Source organism: Melanostigma gelatinosum (genome assembly GCF_949748355.1).
Source record: "Melanostigma gelatinosum genome assembly, chromosome: 13".
Classification (NCBI taxonomy): domain Eukaryota; kingdom Metazoa; phylum Chordata; class Actinopteri; order Perciformes; family Zoarcidae; genus Melanostigma; species Melanostigma gelatinosum.
In genome coordinates this window covers 3,091,303-3,116,347 of record NC_136646.1, presented here as the reverse complement: position 1 = coordinate 3,116,347, position 25,045 = coordinate 3,091,303, and the positions used below count along the sequence as shown (strand labels likewise).

At 43.8% G+C, this 25,045-nt stretch overlaps 1 protein-coding gene across 1 annotated transcript; it reads left to right on the top strand.

The window, feature by feature from the left end:
* The first annotated feature begins 1,254 nt into the window (after window positions 1-1,254).
* Window positions 1,255-19,191, top strand: bcl2l12 (BCL2 like 12). The gene is made up of 8 exons (XM_079281145.1): window positions 1,255-1,315; window positions 6,831-7,011; window positions 7,709-7,892; window positions 9,138-9,357; window positions 9,587-9,691; window positions 13,948-14,024; window positions 14,339-14,602; window positions 18,948-19,191. The coding sequence occupies exons 2-8, from the start codon at window positions 6,833-6,835 to the stop codon at window positions 18,987-18,989; spliced, it is 1,071 nt and encodes a 356-aa protein (XP_079137271.1). The 5' UTR covers window positions 1,255-1,315; window positions 6,831-6,832; the 3' UTR covers window positions 18,990-19,191.
* Window positions 19,192-25,045: the final 5,854 nt, after the last annotated feature.

Sequence of the window (25,045 nt, the reverse complement as noted above, 5' to 3'; positions counted from 1 at the left end):
TTTCCCAAAGTCACAATTTCAGTCATAATTCAGTCAAAGCTGTGGAAAGTTAAATCTTGTTAATTTTGCATGGTTTATGTCATGTATTGTCCAAAACATTTCTGTTATAAAACATAAACGTGATGTGCAGCTTGGTTTGAGTCTGACAAACAAAAGCTCAGCTGGTGCAGCAAGCTGCTTCAGCACACTAGGTCCTGATTAGACCCTCCATAAAGAGGCCTCACTCTCTCATATTCTTGAATCCACTGACAGGATGTCATGGTCCGCATGAACAAGTGCACTTTGATTTACTTTGCTCTGTGCTTCATTTGGCTTTTTATATTTAGCATGGGCCTATTCAATTGTTTGTTGATTGGTCATTCTGTGATTTAATGATCTGACTGTAAGCCTTCATGATAATAATAAAGTTGAAGTACATCTGGCAGCAGGGCCTTGATGCATAATACTCCGAGACAGCTTAAGATGAAAGTTCTGTATATGTAATAAAGGCACATGTTGGAGACACATTTACAGTATGAAGCAGTGTGACACATGGTTCTGTTTTAAAGATCTCTCTCCACAGACACTAATGAAAGCAGACATGCCCGTAATCACATCTGCATGTGCTGATCTGCTATTTACCAATATAATATATGTCAGTCCTTTTGCACCTGTTGAAAGAAATATTTAGTATTTAAGGGCAGGAACAGACCGGGTCCTGTGATCCAGGGTGAGTAGTCTGAGCCTGTGATCAGCCTGCAGGTTGTTCATCTTGCCTGTGAATGGCAGGCAGGCCAACACAACAGACAGAAAGGTCTGGAGGGACATCTAGCGGAGCATTATTTCTACTACACCAGGCATCAGGCCAATCCCATTGTAGCTCATTCACGATAGCAACAATGTGTAAATGTCATGTCATGCAGTTTGTTTTTACTGTTTGGTGATCATACACTTACTATATTCATAACAACTCGGAAAAGCTGTGTTTTTCAAACATAAATCGAACCTTCATATCATAATAAGTCAAAGGAATTTAAAGAGTGAGTCGTGGTTTTAGGTTTTTCTTTAAAAACAGAATCTCTGAACAAGAGGCAGAAAAGGAGAAATTGAAACACAGTAGCTCCGCGCTTATTCATTTATCATATGCATTTGAATGTCCTCCTCTTCATAGGCCTACTCTCCTAATATTCCTACATTATGCATCATGTGTTCTCTGTGAGAGGACCGGGTATCGGTGTGACGCCCCTCCCCGTGCTCACAACCGTGGAGCTGCGCACACACACGGGACAGAAGACAGCGGCGGTCCGGTCGAAACTCGCCGAAACACACAAACGAGGTACGAAGAAGTTTGATTTGAGTTGACCTCCGTCTGGCCACGATGTGACCCGCTCTTTAGCGGCGTGGAACGTGTTTGTGAACTTATCAGGAAGTCTTTCCGTGAAGGTTGAAGAGTGTTGTCTTCCCACACAAATCCCTCCGGAGATTCATTGTAGTCGTCGTTGACACCGTCGGTGGTAATTGTTACCGGTAGTTAGTCCTGAGTAGGAAACTCTTCACGTGAGTTATGAAAGAGAACGCAGTCGTGTTGCTATTTCCTGGTGCTTATGGCGGGTCCTCGCTGACCGGTTCCCGTTCCGGTCCCGTAACCTCTTCCTCCTTTTTCTTCTTCTTCTTGACTGGCTGGATGCGTCCCTATGTTGTGACGCTTAATTACCATTCAGGGTATCCTGTCTTAATCTACTCGTTATTACCTGCCCTTGTTGTTTCCTACCTTCTCCATTCTGAGCTGGATGTGAATGTCTTGTCCTTGTATCTGAGCCCATGTTGCCTGCTGCCGCTCTTTCTTGGTTCTCTTCCATACAATGCCCTGTCCTTGATTATGAAGTTAAACATATAGATATCTATGTTTTCGTTTTTAACATCTTGTTTCGCAGGTTCATCCTCTCCCTCATTACCCAGAATTATCAAATTCCTTGTCAGTGCCTTCTCTTGAATGAAGGATTACTGGATGCACCTGACATACGAGTGTGCAGAGCAGAGACTGAGTCTCTACAGACTGAGACTTTGATTTGAAAGCAAAAGTAACTTTCATGGATAAGTTTCAGACTCGTATCACGCTTGCAGAAATGCACAATACCTTGTGGTTAAAGTTGTGAAACGATTGGTAAGGTTTAGGCAAAGAAACGTCTTGGTTAACATGAGAAAAAAGATCACGGTTTGTGTCAAAATAGTAACGCACCTGCACAACGTAACATCCTGAAACAGGACTTCAGTAACAATAGAAACAACGTCAGCAAGTGTAATCTCAGCGTCTACTTTTGGTTTCACTAGTGAAGATCTTACGACCATTAAGATGATTCACTCTCTTCCTAAAACCTCTCAGTTGTCTTCCCCATACACTGTCCACTTCTGTCACTGATGCATCAGTGTTTATTTGACACAAGAATGGATAAAGTGTCTCTACCTACGGATCCATCTTGGTGTACTCTCCAGTCACATACTACATACATCATATTATATGAAAACAATGTAAGATCAAGTCCAGACTCCTTGCCAACCCATGTTCATTTACACACACTAAACTCCTCTCATATAACAGATTATCGGTCCCTGCCCATTGCCATGTTATGTGCGTTGAAGTCCTACCAATGTATTTCTTTAACCACCAATTCCTTCCTTCCACACCACAGCATACTCCAGTCCATTTCCTATACCCAGTGCTCTGCAGGGAACCCTTTATTCAACAAAAGTGACACAACCCCCTCCTCCCTAATCTCTTCTATCTCGCCTAACTGCCCCGAATAACAAAAGCTGTCTTTGAGCCATGATTTCTGAACACACACCATGTGTGTAGTCTCCCTCCTACTGTCTATACATGATTTGATCTAGAAACCTATCGCTGCTTTAACAATGATTGGAATCTTTTCATAAATAGGGTTAACATTTAAACTAATAGTTATCACCAGTTAATTACTGACATTTACACAATTATTTTCTGAAAATTTATTTTAAATATGCAAATGAGGCCTATTCTTATTAAATATGTGATGATTTGCATACATTTCCAGAAATCAGAACGTTGGTTAAAGCCAGGTTCAAATTCTGGTTTAATTTTGTTGACATATTAGAGGTTTTGAAAGAGGGAATATCTCTTTGTATCACATAAATCAGAACATACTGTCAACAGACATAAATAATACTGGCGATGTTTTAAGGGATAAAATGTTGTATAAATCAGGCTATGAATGATAAATGTACTGGAGAATATAGATAGGAATTTAAGTGGAAAGTTTGGTGGATGTAAGTGCTGAAGTGGAGATCTCAGAGTATCAGAAAAAAACACATTTTATAATCAGAATAAATGAAATGTTAACATTCTATTAAAGCTTGTTTTACTACTTTGTGCAGTCAAAAATTCTGGTAAAGAATTAGTCGAGAAGGACTGTTCTCTGTATGACACCAGCTCTACATGGGACCAATGAACATCTCTCGTAAAATAACGTCTGTCCGAAAATAAGGACAGGTTTCTATAAGCTACACTTTCTCTGGAGATGAAGTTATTATGGTGTTTAATACAAACGAAGGAGTAATGCTCATTCATCTTTACACCTAAAGTACCAGTGTGTCGGATCTGGGTCTATTGCCAGGAATTGAACATAATATTCACGGTGGGTGCTGAAGGGGGAAGTAGGGAAAAGGGAAATAGTCTTGTGGGCCACACAAGAGAGGTCAATTTAGAATTATGATTGTTATTACTTGTTATTAATCTTTAAGGTTAAGTGACTGAAATGCAAGCACAAGGAAACACCAACAAGTTCTTTTTTAGTTACACATATGTAACTAATACTACAGTTATAAGTACTAAGCACCATAACATTTTACAAACGGCTGTCAAATCTGTGGCACAACAGCTAAGTTCTGAATTGTCCATTGAAGTTACAAATGATGAAAGCACCAGGGTTTTAAAGCAAACAGCTTTCTCAAAGAATGCTGGGACTTTTACAACACAGTCTATTTCCTGTTTGATTCATGCAGCTATAACACAATCAATACTTAAAAAAAGGTCTGAAAAGAATATTCAAGCTATAAAAACTGTAATATTTTGGATACATTGCGCAGCCCAGGTTTTATTAGTGTTGTTGGTGATCTTATTTACTAAATGTGTGCCATCACTGACACTGACATCGCGGTAAGAAGGTCTACAATTAAAGGGAATGTTGACATACTGGATTATCAAGGTGTGTTTGTTTATGTTTGTTTACTTTCACTTAGTTGTGGACAGAATGTTTCATGAAGCTTGATTATTAATTCAACCCTTTGCTTTTCACTTTGTGGATTTCCTCAAGAACCAATATTTCATACTTGTCCACTGGAGGTTTTTGAAGTTTATTGATTGTTTTCGTTTAACTTCATTGATTTCTATTTATTTTAGTACGGTATGAAATTTGTGCAGACTTGACACTGACTCCAGCTGAAATCAATCTCACAATATAAAGGCATTTTTTTAGCCCTAGTGGCATGGCCCTATAGCGATGGATGGATCAGTCCACCATGTTGCTCCAGACTGAAATATATCATCAACTATTGAATGGATTACCCAGGTGACAATGCTGGAGGGCCTTAAAGCTGCATTCTCTCTAATGTCCACCAGGGGGCGACTCCTCTGGTTAGAATAGAATTCTATGAGAAAATGACTCTACTTCTCTTCTCTTGATTTATTACCTCAGTAAACATTGTAAACATGAGTTTATGGTCTCAATCTCTAGTTTCAAGTCTTCAATACAGCATGATGTTCATTTAGTAAATTATGGTCCATTTAGACCAGGGGTGTCCAAACTTTTTTCAAAGAGGGCCAAATTTGATAATGTGAAAATGCCCAAGGGCCAACAGTCCCTGCTGACATTATTTTAAACAATACAAGTAGCCTATACATACATTGTTATTTTATCATTTTATTTTCAATGACAGCAAATAGCAATGTAACCAAATGTAAGCATTCATGTGTGAACACATCTCAACAACTATTCTGCCTTTCTTTCACATCTTGAAAGTCAGATAACAAAGAACAAGCCATCTAAAAGCTAATTACATAGGAACCGATCAATATTCTCACCTCAAGACAATCTTAAATATGACTTAGTGAGGGTGATGAAAAGTTGTCTAACATTTAAATTCAACACACATGAAACAGGCTCACGAAAAAAATCAAGTTGTCTCTTCGTATCTGATGATAGCTCTTCAGTGTTACGAGCCAGGCAAACATTAGCAAACTCTGTCTTCTTCTCGGGGCAAATGTTTTCTGCTATTTTCATAACACAGTCTTTGATAACCTCACATTCCGTAAAAGGTTTGTCATGTTTAGCAATTACCACGGCCACTCCGCAGCTTACTTTGATGATGTTTTCATGTGAAAGGGACCGCTGCTGTGTGGCCAAGTTATCTTGGAGTTGCTTCACTTTTCTAGCTCGGTCGCTCTCTGATAGCTTGTTGTAGCATTAGCACGTTTGGTCTCGTAGTGTCTCTTTACATTATATTCCTTAAACAAGGCAACAGTCTCATGACAAATTAGGGAGACACAGTTGTTTCGGTTTTCGGTGAAAAAAATATTGCGATCTCCACCTCTCCTGGAAGCGGCGGCCCTCGTTATCCACTTTCCTTTTTTTACTTGCTGTAGCCATGACAGTTCAAGGGTCAGAGCCAATTTCAAACAGCCAGACAGTTACAGAGTGGTGCTGCCACCATGAGGTAAAAATAGGAATTGCATGTTGAATTTGTATGATTTATTCATTCCGTTTTGACTGTGCTGGCGGGCCATAAATAATGCATTTTAAGACAGAAGGCGCGGGCCGTATAAAATCTGACCTCGGGCCGTGATTGGCCCGCGGGCCGGACTTTGGACATGCCTGATTTAGACCATAAAGCAGGGTATGCTTTAGGGCGGGGCTACACCGTGATTGACAGGACGCTACCAGAGCCGTATATGCCGTCTCTACATCAGTCTACATGACCATATTTGGATTTCGCAGTCCAAATATGGTCACTTCCATTTACTGGTTGCAAAAAAACAAGATGGCGACGGCCAAAGTGCCAAACTCGAGGTGTCAAATGTCAGTCAACAAACCAATCTCCACTTATATACAGTTTCTGGGATTACCATGAATTGGGTTATTATTAGAATTCATCTTGAGGATAATTATTATGTGTACCAAATTTCATGAGATTTCAAGATGTGACCTCACAGTGGCACTTGAGTCCAGAGTCAGAACAATACATCCTCTGGGGACGATGTATTGTTCAATAATCAGAATGAATGACTTTAATTACTCACTAAACACCCTGCACATAGCTTTCATTTATTTCTGTATCGCAAAAGCTATGACCCCCAACGCATCCACACCCCCCATTCTATACATAGAACCTGACTGTGATTGTCAGCATTGGTTTGCCTGACTAAATAATGTGCTTTTAAAATACTTTTCTCTGTGCTCTACTTTATTGTGCTCCAGGAAAACCCCAGAAAACAAAAGGAGCTATTGAATCTTTGTCTGTTTGTTCAGTTTAATTGCCAGTGTTGCTGTTTGGTTGACCTGTTCAGTAGTCTTTTTCCTCTTAGTAAAAATTGGCAAAATACATAGAATTCTGTTTTTTTTCTGGTATGCTGACTGAAAAAACCCCCAGTAGAGTAGGAAAGCATTTAGTATAGTGCATAATTGAATATAGAACACAAAATATGAATTGTTCTGTTCAAAACTAATGCCAGTACAAAACTCTTGTAATTTTTTGTATTTTGAGGATGGCTCCCACTTAAACATCAGAATAATAAAAGGACGTTTTGTTTCACCTTGTGTTAGTGATGTCAGAGTCTGCAGACCGCCCTTCCTCTGTCTCCTCCGTCTCTTCCATCTCTCTGGTGGAGGTCAAGGCTGAGACTCATCTAGTGATCCAAGCTTTCCTCCATCGCACCCTCGCCATCCCCTTGAAAGAGAGGCCAGGCACAGTCGGAGGGGCCTACAAAGAGCACAGCACGTACAGGTAACGTAGCTCAACAAACTGGGCTTCTGCTCTTGTGTGTTTTTGTGTCACTGTTCTCAACAACACACCTATCTCCTTTTACCTCAGACTGGACACTGATGTCAAAAAATGATCAAAATGATTTGTAATCACAACAACATCAATTGTATTTCCTCATTCATTATGTGAATATGCATGTTTTCCATTTGTTTGATAGTTTCACACCCTGTGCAGAAAGCAGGAGGTGCTGGATGCTGTGTTCATTAAACTTAATAGTCTTGTTTCCAGTGCAATATAACTTAATGTGACTATGACTCATTGTTTGGAGAGTTTGTCATCAATCAAATTGAGTATTTCAATGACCATGGTGAAGTCAGTGGTCTTGATTCAAGATCAAAAGCTGTCCAATCAACTCTGAGTATGTTGCCTGTGATGATAATACAATTCAATAATACAATTTCATTCCAGTTTAGCTAGACTGGAATGAAATTGAATGCACACATGTGGACTATGAACATATATTCTAAAGAAAATACAGAAGTAAGTTCATCTGAATTATTTATTGTTGCTTTGAGCGTGCTCCCACAGTAAGAAAAGTAGCAGTAAATCAGAACCTGACATCCATTCAGACCACCGTGGACCATATTGTAGCACCCTGAATGGAAGCTATCTTCTACCAGCCCTGTTGTTCACCAGACTCTCATCCTTTCCATGCTAGCTCCAAGCCACAAGCAAAAGCACAGAATGGCTTGGATTCTCAAGCCGAAGACGCCAATTCAGCAGATGAGAAGAAGACTGGATTCAAGGACTTGATAAAGCAGCTTCGTCCTGCCCAAGACCCTAAAGGTTCATTGGACAGAGACAGTAAGACGAGAGTGTCACACCTCAGAGATCAAACAGAAGTAAGGAAATGTTCATTTTATTAGGCACTATACCCTAATAAAACAAGTCCCATTGTGCTTGTTGAGTTCAGATTGAAGCCCTCTAGTGCTGGGGCTCGATGATACTGTAAGGTTGGTCCATTTGTCTGTCAGTCTCTGTCAGCACTTATGTCTCCAGAGACAGATATTTGTCAACAGCTGACCAGGTGTCCTTGTTTTGTTGCTATACTAATGGTTTTAGTGAAGCGCAAACTTTTTCTCCACTGCATGGATTTCTACTTCTATAAAAAACTGTGGCTGCAGTTTCATGATATTTATTGAATGCTCCCCAGAGCATGAGCCCTGTCCATTCAGACAAGCCATGTGCAGTCCTCTTTCCCCCTAAAGGCCCAGTTAAACCAGCATAACACAATCAATTCATTTGAATGGGCTTACAGTGATGAGTGAGTTCCCTCCGGTACATCAGTATGCTAGCGCATGCCTGTTTCCAGATAACTAGCATGTTCTGATGTGATGGGATTACACCAAAATATTAACCTGTATCTCATGCTCTAATGAGCAGATGATGACATTTCTTCATCACATTCATGCTCTGGGGGATGAAATGTTTTGATGTAAGTCACCCCATGACCTTTCCTCTAGCCCCACCCTCAGTACAAACTCCACACCACTTCCTCACTGCACACATTTTAAGCCCCAAAACTGTTTGACAGTTTTGTATTGTCATCAACATGACCGCCTCTTGGGGACGATGGGGGCTTTAAGCTCTGACTCTTGTTTGTTGAGGAACAGCTCAAAGTGACCTATGGCCTCTAGTTGTTTATGGTCATTCAGCAAACCCATTATAATTGTTTAACAGAAAGTACTTTGAGACCTGGTAGATTAGAGAAAAGATCCCTCAGTCTTGAATCATGCCTGACTAAAGGACATACATTACAACTTTTGAACCACTTGTAAATATGACTAGGCATGACAAGCTGTTCCAGTATGGCTCAGTTGGTGTTGACAGGAGACAAAGTGCCTTCTGAGCCAGTCACTGCTCGTCATCTTCATCAAGATTCTTTTAAACATGTTACCATGATACATACTTTACTATACATACTGTAGACCACCCTCCTGAGTTCTACAAAAAAAATCTATCAATGTTGTATTCATACCTCATGACCTTATACAGTATATCTAATATATGGACTTGCATTTTATACTTGGAGTATATTTCTCATGTGTTGTCAGTGTGATATTGAGCAGAAGAACCTGTTTCTACAGGGTGGTGTCAAACTCACCTCCTCTACATCAGAAGAAGATGAATGCGAGAAGAAGCAGAATAAGAAGACGAAGCAAAAGAAGTTAAGAAAAAGGCTCTCCAACTTCTTCAGGGGAAAGTTAGAGAAACAGGAGAAAGAGGCGGGTGCCACTCAACCTCAGAGGCCTTCCACATTGCCACTCGATAAAGATATAGAGATCCCCCCGGCCCTCATCTCTCCCAGTAAGCTCTTTCATTACAATACGCCTGAGCTGGAGTCCATTTATTTGCTGCTAAGTCTGAGTTGAAATGTAAGTGTGGTCTGTAGTCTGTCTGCCAATGTAGGGAGGATGAAGCTGACTGGCAACATGATAACTCTAACAGCTGTCAACATACGTATAGTTGTTGATGTGACTACAGCAGAGTGGTAAGAGTTCACTGTTTAATGTAGAATTATGATTTGTTGCTGTAGACCACCCTCCTGAGTTCTACAATGAAGTAGCAGAGAAACTGGAAAAGATTGCCCAGAGGTCTACCAGTACAAAGAAACTGAGTCCCACAGCCCAGCCTTCACCAGGTAATCAAACACACACGCAAACACACTTGAATCCAATTGAAGAAGTGGCTGTGTTGTTCTAGCCAAGTCAGGGAAGTTATAGTTATCATTGCTGAGTCCAGTAAAATTCACACATAAATATCAGTTGAGCCTGTGTTCACTTTCTTCACTGAGACATACGGAAATGAAGGCAAAGGCAATGTGTTTTGCCTTAAAGTCCCACTGAAGGAGAGGTTGGAGCGTCTTCAGCTTCTGCACTGTGACGTATTTCACAGTGAAACAGAATATTTGAGGGCGTACGCTTACAAGACAGATTCAAATCAAATCCTTTGCATTTGATTGGACCGCTCGGTGTTAGAGTTTAGCGTGATACGGAGCTGCCTGTTTGCTCCACACACACACCTTCCTCAGCTGTTGTCAGATCAGCAGGAGGACGAGGGAGAGGAGGAGGAGGAGGACGAGGAGGAGGGAGAGGAGGAGGAGGAGGAGGAGGGAGAGGAGGAGGAGGAGGATGAGGGAGAGGAGGAGGAGGGAGAGGAGGAGGGCGAGGAGGAGGAGGAGGGAGAGGAGGAGGAGGAGGAGGAGGGAGAGGAGGAGGAGGAGGATGAGGGAGAGGAGGAGGAGGGAGAGGAGGAGGAGGAGGACGAGGGAGAGGAGGAGGACGAGGGAGAGGAGGAGGACGAGGAGAGGAGGACGAGGAGAGGAGGAGGACGAAGGAGAGGAGGAGGACGAAGGAGAGGAGGAGGACGAAGGAGAAGAGGGAGAGGAGGAGGACGAGGGAGAGGAGGAGGACGAGGGAGAGGAGGAGGAGGATGAGGGAGAGGAGGAGGAGGAGGGAGAGGTGGAGGAGGAGGATGACGAGGGAGAGGAGGTGGAGGTGGAGGACGAGGGAGAGGAGGAGGAGGTGGAGGACGAGGGAGAGGAGGAGGAGGAGGAGGGAGAGGAGGAGGTGGAGGAGGAAGAGGAGGAGGGAGAGGAGGAGGAGGAGGAGGAGGAGGAGGGAGAGGAGGAGGGAGAGGAGGAGGAGGGAGAGGAGGAGGAGGACGAGGGAGAGGAGGAGGACGAGGGAGAGGTGGAGGAGGTGGAGGACGAAGGAGAGGAGGAGGAGGAGGTGGAGGACGAGGGAGAGGAGGAGGAGGAGGAGGGAGAGGTGGAGGATGAGGGAGAGGAGGAGGAGGAGGAGGAGGGAGAGGAGGAGGAGGAGGAGGGAGAGGAGGAGGAGGACGAGGGAGAGGAGGAGGACGAGGGAGAGGTGGAGGAGGAGGATGACGAGGGAGAGGAGGTGGAGGTGGAGGACGAGGGAGAGGAGGAGGAGGTGGAGGACGAGGGAGAGGAGGAGGAGGAGGAGGGAGAGGAGGTGGAGGAGGGAGAGGAGGAGGAGGAGGAGGAGGACGAGGACGAGGGAGAGGAGGAGGAGGGAGAGGAGGAGGAGGAGGAGGTGGAGGTAGAGGATGAGGGAGAGGAGGAGGAGGAGGGAGAGGAGGAGGAGGAGGAGGAGGAGAGGAGGAGGACGAAGAGGAGGAGGGAGAGGAGGAGGAGGAGGAGGATGAGGGAGAGGAGGAGGAGGGAGAGGAGGAGGAGGAGGACGAGGGAGAGGAGGAGGAGGAGGACGAGGGAGAGGAGGAGGAGGAGGGAGAGGAGGAGGAGGTGGAGGAGGAGGGAGAGGAGGAGGAGGGAGAGGAGGAGGAGGAGGGAGAGGAGGAGGAGGAGGGAGAGGAGGAGGTGGAGGATGAGGAGAGGAGGAGGAGGAGGGAGAGGAGGAGGAGGGAGAGGAGGAGGATGAGGGAGAGGAGGAGGATGAGGGAGAGGAGGAGGACGAGGGAGAGGTGGAGGAGGTGGAGGACGAAGGAGAGGAGGAGGAGGAGGTGGAGGACGAGGGAGAGGAGGAGGAGGAGGAGGGAGAGGAGGAGGAGGAGGTGGAGGATGAGGGAGAGGAGGAGGAGGACGAGGGAGAGGAGGAAGAGGAGGAGGGAGAGGAGGAGGACGAGGGAGAGGAGGAGGAGGTGGAGGTAGAGGATGAGGGAGAGGAGGAGGAGGAGGGAGAGGAGGAGGAGGAGGAGGAGGAGGAGGACGAGGGAGAGGAGGAGGAGGAGGACGAGGGAGAGGAGGAGGACGAGGGAGAGGTGGAGGAGGAGGACGACGAGGGAGAGGAGGTGGAGGATGAGGGAGAGGAGGAGGAGGAGGAGGGAGAGGAGGAGGAGGAGGAGGGAGAGGAGGAGGAGGATGAGGGAGAGGAGGAGGACGAGGGAGAGGAGGACGAGGGAGAGGACGAGGACCAGGGAGAGGGAGAGGACGAGGGAGAGGAGGAGGACGAGGGAGAGGAGGAGGTGGAGGACGAGGGGGAGGAGGTGGAGGATGAGGGAGAGGAGGAGGAGGAGGAGGGAGAGGAGGAGGAGGAGGAGGGAGAGGAGGAGGAGGAGGAGGATGAGGGAGAGGAGGAGGACGAGGGAGAGGAGGACGAGGGAGAGGACGAGGACCAGGGAGAGGGAGAGGAGGAGGACGAGGGAGAGGAGGAGGATGGAGGAGGAGGTGGAGGATGAGGGAGAGGAGGAGGAGGAGGAGGGAGAGGAGGAGGACGAGGGAGAGGAGGAGGACGAGGGAGAGGAGGAGGACGAGGGAGAGGAGGAGGAGGACGAGGGAGAGGAGGAGGACGAGGGAGAGGTGGAGGAGGTGGACGACGAAGGAGAGGAGGAGGAGGAGGTGGAGGAGGAGGAGGGAGAGGAGGAGGAGGAGGAGGAGGTGGAGGATGAGGGAGAGGAGGAGGAGGAGGAGGCGGGAGAGGAGGAGGACGAGGGAGAGGAGGAGGAGGGAGAGGAGGAGGAGGTGGAGGTGGAGGATGAGGGAGAGGAGGAGGAGGAGGGAGAGGAGGAGGACGAGGGAGAGGTGGAGGAGGTGGAGGACGAAGGAGAGGAGGTGGAGGACGAGGGAGAGGAGGAGGAGGAGGAGGGAGAGGAGGAGGTGGAGGATGAGGGAGAGGAGGACGAGGGAGAGGAGGAGGAGGAGGACGAGGGAGAGGAGGAGGACGAGGGAGAGGTGGAGGAGGAGGAGGACGACGAGGGAGAGGAGGTGGAGGTGGAGGACGAGGGAGAGGAGGAGGTGGAGGACGAGGGAGAGGAGGAGGAGGAGGACGACAAGGGAGAGGAGGTGGAGGACGAGGGAGAGGAGGAGGTGGAGGACGAGGGAGAGGAGGAGGTGGAGGACGAGGGAGAGGAGGAGGAGGAGGAGGTGGAGGACGAGGGAGAGGAGGAGGTGGAGGTGGAGGACGAGGAGGAGGTGGAGGTGGAGGACGAGGGAGAGGAGGAGGAGGAGGACGACAAGGGAGAGGAGGTGGAGGACGAGGGAGAGGAGGAGGTGGAGGACGAGGGAGAGGAGGAGGTGGAGGACGAGGGAGAGGAGGAGGAGGAGGAGGTGGAGGATGAGGGAGAGGAGGAGGGAGAGGAGGAGGTGGAGGATGAGGGAGAGGAGGAGGTGGAGGACGAGGGAGAGGAGGAGAACGAGGGAGAGGTGGAGGACGAAGGAGAGGTGGAAGGAAAGCTCTACTCTGATGAACGACCTCCCTCCATGCGGCCGAGCTCCCTGCTCATTTGATTGGGTTATGTTTAGCTCCTGAGAGCAGGATGACTCATCAAACATCAGAAACTGTAACAGAAGCTAAAGACCTTCTGACTTCCGTTTCACTTGGACTTTAACACTCTCACTACCCTCAGCATGTGTTTGCCTTCATAGCCCAGACAGTGAGCTTACACGGTTCCAGTAAGCAATCCCCACCGCATCCAGGTTTTGACTTTATTGGAAAAATACAGTGTACAAAGATTAAATAAATAAAGATTTATGTGAGGACACTAAATATATGCATACTACACAACAACATCACTAAAGGCATGGTCTAAACATTTAGTGTAAAACATGTTAAAAAAAACATCCTTCTCAAAAGTAACTATCAAAATCACTACATATTAAATGTTTTCAGAGTTACAGATTATGCCTTGACAATAACAACACAATGTATGGATGTGGATAAACATGTGTTCCTTGCACTATTTAAAGCTTAGCTTATAATGCATTATGAACCAGTCGGGGACAGCGTTTCCATCTAAATAACTACACTCATGGTCATGGATCTATTATCCAAACTGGCCTTTCCTTGTTTGTATTTCGTCTTCTCACTGGTCGCTGTCGTGGACCTTTTTATAGTCTGAACTAGCCCAGGCTATAGACACAGACTGAGAGCCTCAGGACCTACTTTGACTGTGAAAGTGTTGCATCTTTTCTTTTAGCAGTTTGTGAGAAAGATGCAGTGGTGCAGCAGCTTGCTCAGGTGCTGTCTTTGGAGGGAGATTCAATCAACGTTAAGGTAGGTTCATCACAAAGTGCATTATTATCCATTTGTCAAATATTGGCAGCCCTTTGTGTTGAGAGTAGACTTTACATTTAGGGGATTTTAGACTCATTTAACATCATTAAACTGCAGTCAACTTGGGCTGCTCTGTGGTGTTTCACACAATAGTGTTGCTCAGCAGTTATACTTTTCTAGCTAGCATGATAACCTACGCGTGCCTTAGACTTGATAGAAACAGCAACGAGACATGAAGACAAGCAGCTTCCTTACATGTACGTTCATCTGCATGCATGTGTAAACTGACACTACATAATGCAATCTTTTGACAGATCGAGTCGGACCCCTTCCTACGCTCCAGCCTGGCCCGACTTTCCTATGCATCGTTTTCCAAGCTTTTAGACACTTTCGGCAGCAGCCTGGTATCCGGGGCACCTGTCCAGCTGCCAACAGCTAGTCCAACGCTGCGCCGCATGGCTGTCACCATGGAGGTTTCACGGCGGATAGTTACAGCCACAGGAGCCCAGCGCATGCAAGGCTATGCAGAGTGCTATATGGAGAGCTTTGCCCCCTGGGTCAAGAGCCAAGGAGGATGGGTGAGTGATAGATGAGAACATTTTTATCTTCCATCATTCCATTGAAGATCTCTCATAAAGAGACCAGTATTCACATAAGGACCGAACATCAAGTAATTGCCCTGGCCTGCATGAAAGACTAAGGGTGGGACATTTCCCACATTAAAAGCCTTCCAGGGAAGTGAGGGAATGAATGAATGAATTTTAGACAGTACTATCACAAAGTGCTTAACAGAGCAGACATTTAAAAGCATAAAAAACACAATGTGACCCTAGGGTCAATAAATTATCTACACAGAGTGAATAAAAAATGTTAAAGAATAAAATAAAAATATAATAAAAATAAAATAAAAATGTAAAACATATTTTAAGAGCAGGTCTAGGACATGAGTTTACTTTTACACAAACGCCAGCCTAAACAGGTGGGTTTTGAGCTGGCTTTTAAAAGTATCCACAGTATCTGCGAGGCGCAGCGTTGCAGGCAGAGCATTCCAGAGCCTCGGGGCCACTGCCTCAAAGGCTCGGTCACCACGGCTCTTAAATCGTGTGCGTGGGACTGACAGAAGACCTAGAGCGTTTGACCTGAGAGTGCGGGCGGGTGAATAGGGGCGAAGTAGATCAGCTACATAAGTCGGAGCCTGACCGTGAAGTGCTCTGTAAGTGATGGTGAGAATTTTAAAGTGTATCCGAGATGCTACAGGAAGCCAGTGGAGAGATCGGAGTACGGGGGTGATGTGAGACCGTCGATTTGTCCTGGTGAGTAATCTGGCGGCAGCATTTTGGATGACCTGCAGACGGTTAAGAGCAGATGCACTAAGTGATGTAAAAAGTGAGTTGCAGTAGTCAATGCGTGAAGAGATAAATGTGTGTATGATCATTTCTAATTCAGGTGTTGATAATACAGATCTTAGTTTACTGATATTTCTTAGATGGAAGAAACATGACCTGGACAGCTGCTTAACATGTTGGTCAAATGACATGGAGCGATCAAAGAAAATCCCAAGATTGCGCAAGTTGCAATGGGAAGCAGAGGAGAGAGGACTAATAATCTGCCTGATCATGGGGACAAACTCCTCTGGAGCAATAACTAGGACCTCCGTCTTAGAGTCACTGAGTTGCAAGCAGTTTTCTGCCGTCCAGTCTCTGATGGCATTGACACAGTCCAGGAGCCGAGTTAATGTGAATGCCTCGCTGGGTTTAAATGACAGATGAAGTTGGATGTCGTCTGCATATAAGTGATAGGACACATTATAGCTTTTTATGATTGGTCCCAAAGGTAACAGATAAAGGGAAAATAACAAAGGCCCCAGAACCGAGCCCTGCGGTACACCACAAGAAAGTGGAGAGGTAACAGACACAAAATCACCCACAGAGACATTGAAACTTCTGTCACTGAGGTAAGATGTAAACCAGTCTAACGCTATGCCAGATATGCCCACCCAATCACGAAGCCTCTTAATCAGGATGTCATGGTCTATAGTGTCAAATGCAGAACTGAGATCCAGAAGAACTAACACAGAGCAGTCACCTGCATCAGCACACATGAGAATGTCATTTGAAACCCTCGGGAGAGCGGTTTCAGGAGAGTGTTGCTTACGAAACCCAGACTGGAACTTGTCGTACATATTGTGCCTCTCCAGTGCAGCAGTAAGTTGTTTGGCCACCACTTTCTCTAAAATTTTGGACAGGAAAGGCAGTTTTGATATGGGCCTGTAGTTCATGGGCAAAGCTGGATCTAAGTTAGGTTTCTTTAATATGGGCTGGATAGTGGCATGTTTGAAATAGGAAGGGACAATTCCTGTAGACAATGAGGAATTGACAATAGATGTTACTACAGGGCCAATAGTTAGCAGAACTTTCTTAAATAGAGAGGATGGAATTATATCCAGAGGGCAAGTTGATGGCTTTGTTTTGGTAATTAAGTCCATCAGGTCTTGAAGGCTGATAGGCTGGAAAGAGTCCAGGACAGCAGGAGATTGCGAGGAGCTACAAGTAGACGAACAGATCCCAGGCTGAATGCCAGACCTAATACCTGTTACCTTATCATTAAAATAGATCAGGAATTTGTTGCAATCGTCAACAGAATAGCATGGTAAAGTGGAGACAGGTGGTGAAACAATTCCTCTAATTGTGTCAAACTGAATCTTGGGATTTCTCTTTGAAGAAGAGATTAGGTTGGCAAAATAAGCAGTTCTAGCTTCCTTTACTGTAGTATTAAAAGAAACTCTGAAGTCTTTGAGATATAAACGATGCACTTCTAGCCCAGTAGCTTTCCAGAGCCGCTCTGCCCTGCGACACTTCTGTCTCACGCTGCACACAGCGTCTGTCATCCACGGAGTAGTGTTATAGGCAGCCCTGGTCCTTTCCTTAAGAGGTGCCACTTTATCCAGCAAAGTGGTGCAATGTTCATTAAATGACTGTATCAAGTGTTCAACATCATTGAGATTTGTGTAAAAGTCACAGCAGAAGTGCATAGAGAAATGATCAGCTGTACTCTGAGTAATAATGCGTGAGTGGAATGTTTGTTTCAGACACAAGGGGTCAGAAAGGGGGGGTTGACAGAAAGGGGGGTTGACAGAAAGATCAAAGAAAATACATTTATGGTCACTGATCAATAGGTCCTCACAACGGGTATTATCAATATCAAGACCCAGAGAAAACACAAGGTCCAAGGTGTGACCACCCCTGTGAGTGGCGCCAGAAACATGTTGTGTGAAATTAAAAGATTCAGTAATATTGAGGAACTCAGTAGCAATACAGTCTGTGGTATCATTGACATGCAGATTAAAATCACCAACCAGAAGCACTTTGTCTAGCTTGATGATAGAGGTCAAAAAGTCTGTGAATTTTGATAAAAACTGACCTGCAGGACCTGGAGGTCGGTAAAGGGAAGCATAGGTGGCGCTATTATGATGCTAGGGCTAAGTCTCCACTAAATGGTCAATGGTGGTTTAGCGGCACAGGGTCAATTAAGAAATGATGCTCAGTAGATGGGTACCAGTGATGTTCTGGGGGGGGTTTAAGGGCCCACTGTAGAGCCTCCTCTCCTATGCTGTGCACAGCCCATGCCAATTCGTAATGTTTCCAGTCAGGATATAGCCCTCCCTCCATTTGGAAGACCAGATCACGACCTGATCCACCTTCTTCCCTTGTATAAGGGTATGTATATCCAGCAGCAGCCTGGGACTTGTAGGACCACAATCCTACAGTCCTACAAGTCCTCACAAGGAGATAGTCACAGGAGACCAATGTGTCTCTGCAGGGCAGCTTCACAATAACGTACTGGGATGTGCTCTGTAATTCACATGAACAGTGTTTGTGTAGGAAGGAGGTCCGGGTGGATGGATGGGTCAAACAAACACAAGACTTTCACTGATGTTAGTGTCCCATATGAAACTAAATTGACGTTAACTTGTTTTACCAAAGTTTTTTTGCGTAACTTACGAACTTAACTAACAACTAACTAGAAACTTACTAATTTTATGCAAACACCCGCAAACACCTTGATGTTTTCCTAAACCGAACCAAGTAAACTTCCAACCGAGGTAAACCCAGTTGGAAGTTTATTTGGAAAAGACACAATGCATGTAATGAGTGGAAACTTGCATAAAAAACCCCATTGATAAGTAGATTACGGCGATGGCTTCATGTGTGGTATTAGAGAACATTACATACATGCCGTAAAACAAACAAGATTTATTCAAGGAAATATGGGACCCTTTAGATTTTATAAGAGGAGATTCGTTCATTTTAGATCAGATGAAGAATATGGCACTTAAATCAAGTCTCACTGTTGACCAATGCTGATAAATACACTCAGGGTCTACCCTTAAAGAACGCAGACCCATCTTTATATAGTGAGTGTAGGAGTGCAGAATGTTCACATAAAATTCAAGTTTTAAGTGCTACCACACGTGCTTTAGCTCCCTTTCTGTCCTACAGCAGAGGTTCCTGATGGCCTCGCTCCAGCCAACCACAGGAACCTGCTTGAGCTCTATACACTAAGAGACCTATTTCTAGTGGCAAAGTTACACAAACCTAGAAAAGTATATAAGAACACCAGAGTGCTGCAGGAATGAGTCCTAAGACCCAGTCATAAGTCAGCATTTTTGCACTTCAGGTTCCCTCAAGTATTTGTATGTGTTTTTGGTTAGATGCCTGAAATGAGGTCTGTGGTTAACACAAGCTGAAAAGATTTGAACGTTTTGTTCTCCGACAAAATACTTGTGAAAGGCTGTTGCTAACAAGTGTCTAAATGAGACCACGAATCTACTTTTCACCACAGTTTTGAGATGTAAGTTGTCAAAAATATATGTTGAGCTTTATTTGACTTTGTTCATGCTTATCACACAACCTTCTTCTTTAGGAGAATGCGGTACATTTGGAGGAGCCACTAGAATACGACTGAGACGGATTCCAGGCGTCTTTTTGTTTTGTTTCAACCAACCACTGGTCAACACTGAGCTCTGGATAATGACATCAAAGTGAAGAGAGGCGGATGGACCTTACTACAGAGTCTCATCTGGACTGTGACAAGATTCCAGAAGCCACTTTGATTCATGTCAATCTGGGATTTAGGTGACAGAAAGGACCTTCACCAGGGGTTATTGTTTTTACTGTTTTTACATGGTCAGAATACAAGCTGTGTAGATTATTTTATTAAAGTAACTGTTGATCAGTTCGAGAGGGATGTTTTGACTTTTGGTAGTGGCGATTTATTTTGTTCTGAATCTGGTAGAGAATACAATGTTATCTCAGTGAGATAGTTTCACTTGTTAGAGTTACAGTTTCCTTATTGCAGATCGCTGTGAAAAACACTTTTTACTTGCAGTGTACTGTATTCTTTATTTCTTTGCATTGTCCTTCCTTTTTAAGCAGCTTCATTGACTGGGCGTGATGCTCACAGAGGTTCGATACTGATTGATCCAGGCACCTGGATCAATCAGGAGGCGTTGCTAAGGCAGTGACAAGAACAACGTCCTGCAGCAGCTTCCCTTATGAACACCACCATGTTCATGTTTTAATTGTTGGAATGCTGTTAAGCATTCTTCATTAGGAACGATGACATCATCAGAGAGCTGGCCAAACACGGGAAGGTGGTGTCTCCGGTTAGGAGAATGTCCTCTGGTTTTAAGTCCCCGCTGTTAAAACACGTAGTGTCTCACAGGAGACATGTCCTCATGATCCCCAGCAACAGGAGCAGGGAGGTAAACCTCGTGTTCAAAATCACTGTAGAGGACTTTGACTGTCATTTTTGCGAAGACTGATGATTTTAAATGTTACAGCTGTGGGAAAGAAGGGCATATGAGCAGAGAGTGTCCCGGGAAAAACGGGTCTCATGAAGACCAGAACCAGAAAGGCACTGAGGAGGAGGGCAGAGGGGACAAGCAGGACGGACAAGAGGGAACAAGTGGAGCTCGGGAGGCGAGGATGGAGGAGACAAGTGTGGGCCAGGAGGCGAGGGTGGAGGAGACGGGTTCCTCTCTCTCTCTCTCTCTCTCTCTCTCTATCTCTCACTAATTCTTTCCTCTCTCTCTCTCTCTCACTCATTCTTTCTTCTCGCTGTCTCTCTCGTTCTCTCACACTCATTCTTTCTTCTTGCTCTCTCTCTCTTTCTCTCTCTCACTCATTCTTTCTTCTCTCTCTCGCTCACTCATTCTTTCTTCTCTCTCTCTCACTAATTCTTTCTTCTCTCACTCACTCATTCTTTCTTCTCTCTCTCTCTCGCTCTCACTCACTCATTCTTTCTTTTCTGTCTCTCTCACTCACTCATTCTTTCTTCTCTCTCTCTCACTCATTCTTTCTTCTCGCGCTCTCTCTCTCACTCATTCTTTCTTCTCGCTCTCTCACTCATTCTTTCTTCTCGCTCTCTCTTTCTTCTCTCTCTCTCTCACTAATTCTTTCTTCTCTCACTCACTCACTCATTCTTTCTTCTCTCTCTCTCTCACTCTCTCACTCATTCTTTCTTCTCTCTCTCTCTCTCGCTCTCACTCACTCATTCTTTCTTTTCTGTCTCTCTCACTCACTCATTCTTTCTTCTCTCTCTCTCACTCATTCTTTCTTCTCGCGCTCTCTCTCTCACTCATTCTTTCTTCTCTCTCTCACTCATTCTTTCTTATCTCACTCTCTCACTCATTCTTTCTTTTCTCTCTCACTCACTCATTCTTTCTTCTCTCTCTCTCACTCACTCATTCTTTCTTCTCTCTCTCTCTCACTCATTCTTTCTTCTCGCGCTCTCTCTCACTCATTATTTCTTCTTGCTCTCTCTCTCACTCATTCTTTCTTCTCGCTCTCTCTCTTTCTTCTCTCTCTCTCTCACTCATTCTTTCTTCTCGCTCTCTCTCTCTCTTTCTTCTCTCTCACTCATTCTTTCTTCTCGCTCTCGCTCTTTCTTTCTTCTCGCTCTCTCTCTCTTTCTTCTCTCTCTCTCTCTTTCCTTCTTCTCGCTCTCTCTCTCACTCATTCTTCTCTCTCTCTCTCTTTCTTCTCTCTCTCTCTTTCTTTCTTCTCGCTCTCTCTCTCACTCATTCTTTCTTCTCTCTCTCTCTCTCTCTGTGTGTCTCTCTCTCATACAGTCTTTCAGGTCTTAGGGATCTTTAGAGGTCTTTTTCTTGTTAAAAAAATGAATGCTCTTACAAATACTGCGACAACTACTACTGCTGCTGCTAATATAGTATTACTACTACTGCTACTACTACTTCTACTATAACTTTTGCTGTTGCTACTATTACTACTACTGCTACCATCAATATTATTACTACCACTACTACTATTACTTATACGACAACTGCTACTACTACTACTGCTATTCATGCTACTAAAAGTAGTAATACTACCACAGCTATTAGTATGACTGCTACTAGTACTACTACTACTGCTACATCTTCTACTGCCATTACTATTACTACTACTACTACTGTGATATTAAATACTACGACCAATACTACAGCTATTACTATGACTACTGATACTACGTCTTCTACTACTTCTAATTACGAATACTTCTACCACTAATAATACTTCTACTACAACTTCTACTATGACTACAAATATCACTACTACTACGACTAGTACTTATTCTAATGCTACTAATACTTCTACTAATAATACTTTGACAACTTCTACTACTCCAAATATCACCACTGATGAATTTTTTTAAGCCACAGAAACTTCAAATATCAAAATGTTCAGCTCTTTCGGAAGAGGTGTGATATGACTTTTCATATTTGTAATCTTTAAACTTTTTGAATTATTAAGCTTTTTGCAATTTTTTTTTAATTGGATATCTATTTTCAGCAATGTTTTTGCGATTAATTTCAGTTTTCAGCATTCCAACGCATTTTCAGCAGGAAATGATTTTTCTAGTTGAATCATGTTACTTGTTTTATTCTACGAACAAGTTCAAATGGTTAGGGTTGGGTTCGGGCTAACCCTAACCCTAACCCACGTGCAGTGCTATGGTACCTTATGAAGGTTGTTTGGTCCAAAAAGTCTAAAATAAATATACCAATCTCAAACAGTCTGAACTTGATTTTTTTATTTTAATTCAAGATGTACAGTAATAAACTGATGCAAACGTACCCTCGCTGGTATTTGGTTTAAATCTACTGCCACTATTGTAGGTGCCTCTAATTCCCAATTTTCTTCATTTGTGAATTACAACTAAAGTGACGTGAACATTTTCTATGGAAAATAGGTACGTTTGTTGGACAAATTTTGACCTGTACTAACTTCCAGTTTTGTATTTTCATAGTCATGTTACCATACATTTCTGCTATACAATTATAAAACGTCCACCGTGAAGTGGACGTTATGTGCAAAAATAGATCATTGAAGAGTTCGAACCCTGATGTTTTGTAAGAACGAAGCTTTCAAACCTCAATTTTGTAACTGCCGGGGTAATAATTATTTTATAGAAGACAGTTTTGGCACTTGAATCCTCACACCATTGTTACCATTTACCTTTCCTGTGGAACGGACTCCTTTCCAGACACAGAAGTAGCAGGCCACCCAGCAGGCCAGGAGACACAGCAGCAACTCCCACTGTACTGCACCAACCTCCTCGATTCCCCCAGACATGGACAGCACTCCTTTCCTGCATGGGGATACATACAAACAGTCAATGATGGTTGGACCAGTGGTGGGCCGTCAGGGCCAGCAAGGCCTTCTTTGCTGGCCTAAACAGAATCACAAAGTATACCTATTTTAGAATTTAATAATTCTTCTTAAATACACGACATATATTATAATTTATAAAAATATTTTTCCCATTATCTTATGTTCTCATTGCACAGCTCCTGTCTTCCTCAGTTGCTCTGCTTCCAGTGCAGCTATGTGTCTCTCTCTCATACAGTCATTCAGGTCTTAGAGACTTTTAGAGGACCCCCCCCCCCCCCCCGACACACACACACACCCCATTTCAAAATAAAAGCCCCAAAGAGTGAATTCTAATTGAAATGCTTGTGATGAAGCCAGGCATTTAATAACCTGTTTATGTGTGTCAGACATTATGATTATGTCTCCTCTCCCCCTTTCCCCCCCACCCAGCACCACCCTTTCAAAATAAAAGCCCCATGGATTAACTGTATGTAAACAAGCTCAAAATTAGGCTTTTTTGTTAAAAAATGAATGCTCTTACTAATACTGCGACAACTACTACTGCTGCTGCTAATATAGTATTACTACTACTGCTACTACTACTTCTACTATAACTTTTGCTGTTGCTACTATTACTACTACTGCTACTACTGCTACCATCAATATTATTACTACCACTACTACTATTACTTATACGACAACTGCTACTACTACTACTGCTATTCATGCTACTAAAAGTAGTAATACTACCACAGCTATTAGTACGACTGCTACTAGTACTACTACTACTGCTACATCTTCTACTGCCATTACTATTACTACTACTACTACTGTGATATTAAATACTACGACCAATACTACAGCTATTACTATGACTACTGATACTACGTCTTCTACTACTTCTTCTAATTACTAATACTTCTACCACTAATAATACTTCTACTACAACTTCTACTATGACTACAAATATCACTACTACTACGACTAGTACTTATTCTAATGCTACTAATACTTCTACTAATAATACTTCTACAACGTATACTACTACAAATATCACCAATGATGAATTTTTTTAAGCCACAGAAACTGTTCAAATATCAAAATGTTCAGCTCTTTCAGGAGAGGTGTGATATGACTTCATATTTGTAATCTTTAAACTCTTTGAATTATTAAGCTTTTTGCAATTTGTTTTTGAATTGGATATCTATTTTCAGCAATGTTTTTGCGATTAATTTCAGTTTTCAGCATTCCAACGCATTTTCATCAGGAAATGCTTTTTCTAGTTGATGTTTGTTAGAGGTACTATCTCAATCATTTGATTACTGTCTAATTCATTGACAGATATTCTGCTACACAGTAGACCAGTTGTTTCATATTGTTTACATCGTCCAGGTTTGAACATAATTAAAGATAAACAGTGCAGGAAATGTGAAAAGTTTTGTATTGTCCAAAATAAAAACACAGTATGTCATAGTATGTTTTGTGTGTTTTATATTTGCTCTCTGTCAGAGGACATTGTTACCGTGGCGATAGTGAGATACAGCACACAGGAGGGGGCGGTGTATTGGCATGGCGCGAGGCCCAGCAGGAGAGTGATGGAGTAGCATTTGAACCCCTTTATTTGATTCTGGCTGAATACAAGTTAAACTCGGAGCATCGCCAAGTAACACTAGGCCTGAATGAAACTGTTCAAAATGTTCGGCTCTTTCAGCTCATGGGCGCTATAACTCTTCATATTTCTAACCTTTAAACTTTTTGAATTATTAAGCTTTTTGCACATACGAAAATCGACAAAAGGTGTGGAGATTTTCAATTTAATTTATGGAGAGCAGTGTGTGGGTTCTCGGGGTTTGTGCTGTGACTTTTGAACGCTTTGTCGGAGGTCAGTTTGGACACGCAGGGTCGACGCCGTATCGAGCCCTCATGCAAAATCATTTGTCCTTCCGCCATTTTCGCTGCCGGCTTTGTGATGAAAGATGATTTTCGCCTGCATATTTGGCTGATTTTCTGGATAAAAATCCTGATAAAAATCCTGATATTGTGATACATTTTCTAGTGTATTGAATTAGTTTGTGTATAACTGTGTATGCGTAAAATGACTTGCATGATGATTTTGCCCGGACTATTTTTTTTTCTCTATATTTTACATGTCTGGACCATTTTTCATATTTCTTGATGAAAAGTCCATTCAGAACCACCACTCTAAACTCTAAACGTCTCCCTCGACCCCCAAATGGGGGTCGCTCGTCACCAGAAGGTTTGCTGCAGAAGTCAGAGAGAGAGTAGAGGAAGAAGAGGAGAGTGGAGTACTGCTGATTGTGAGTGGAGTTAGTGGAGCCCGCAGGGTTCAGGTAAGGCTTGTTGTCA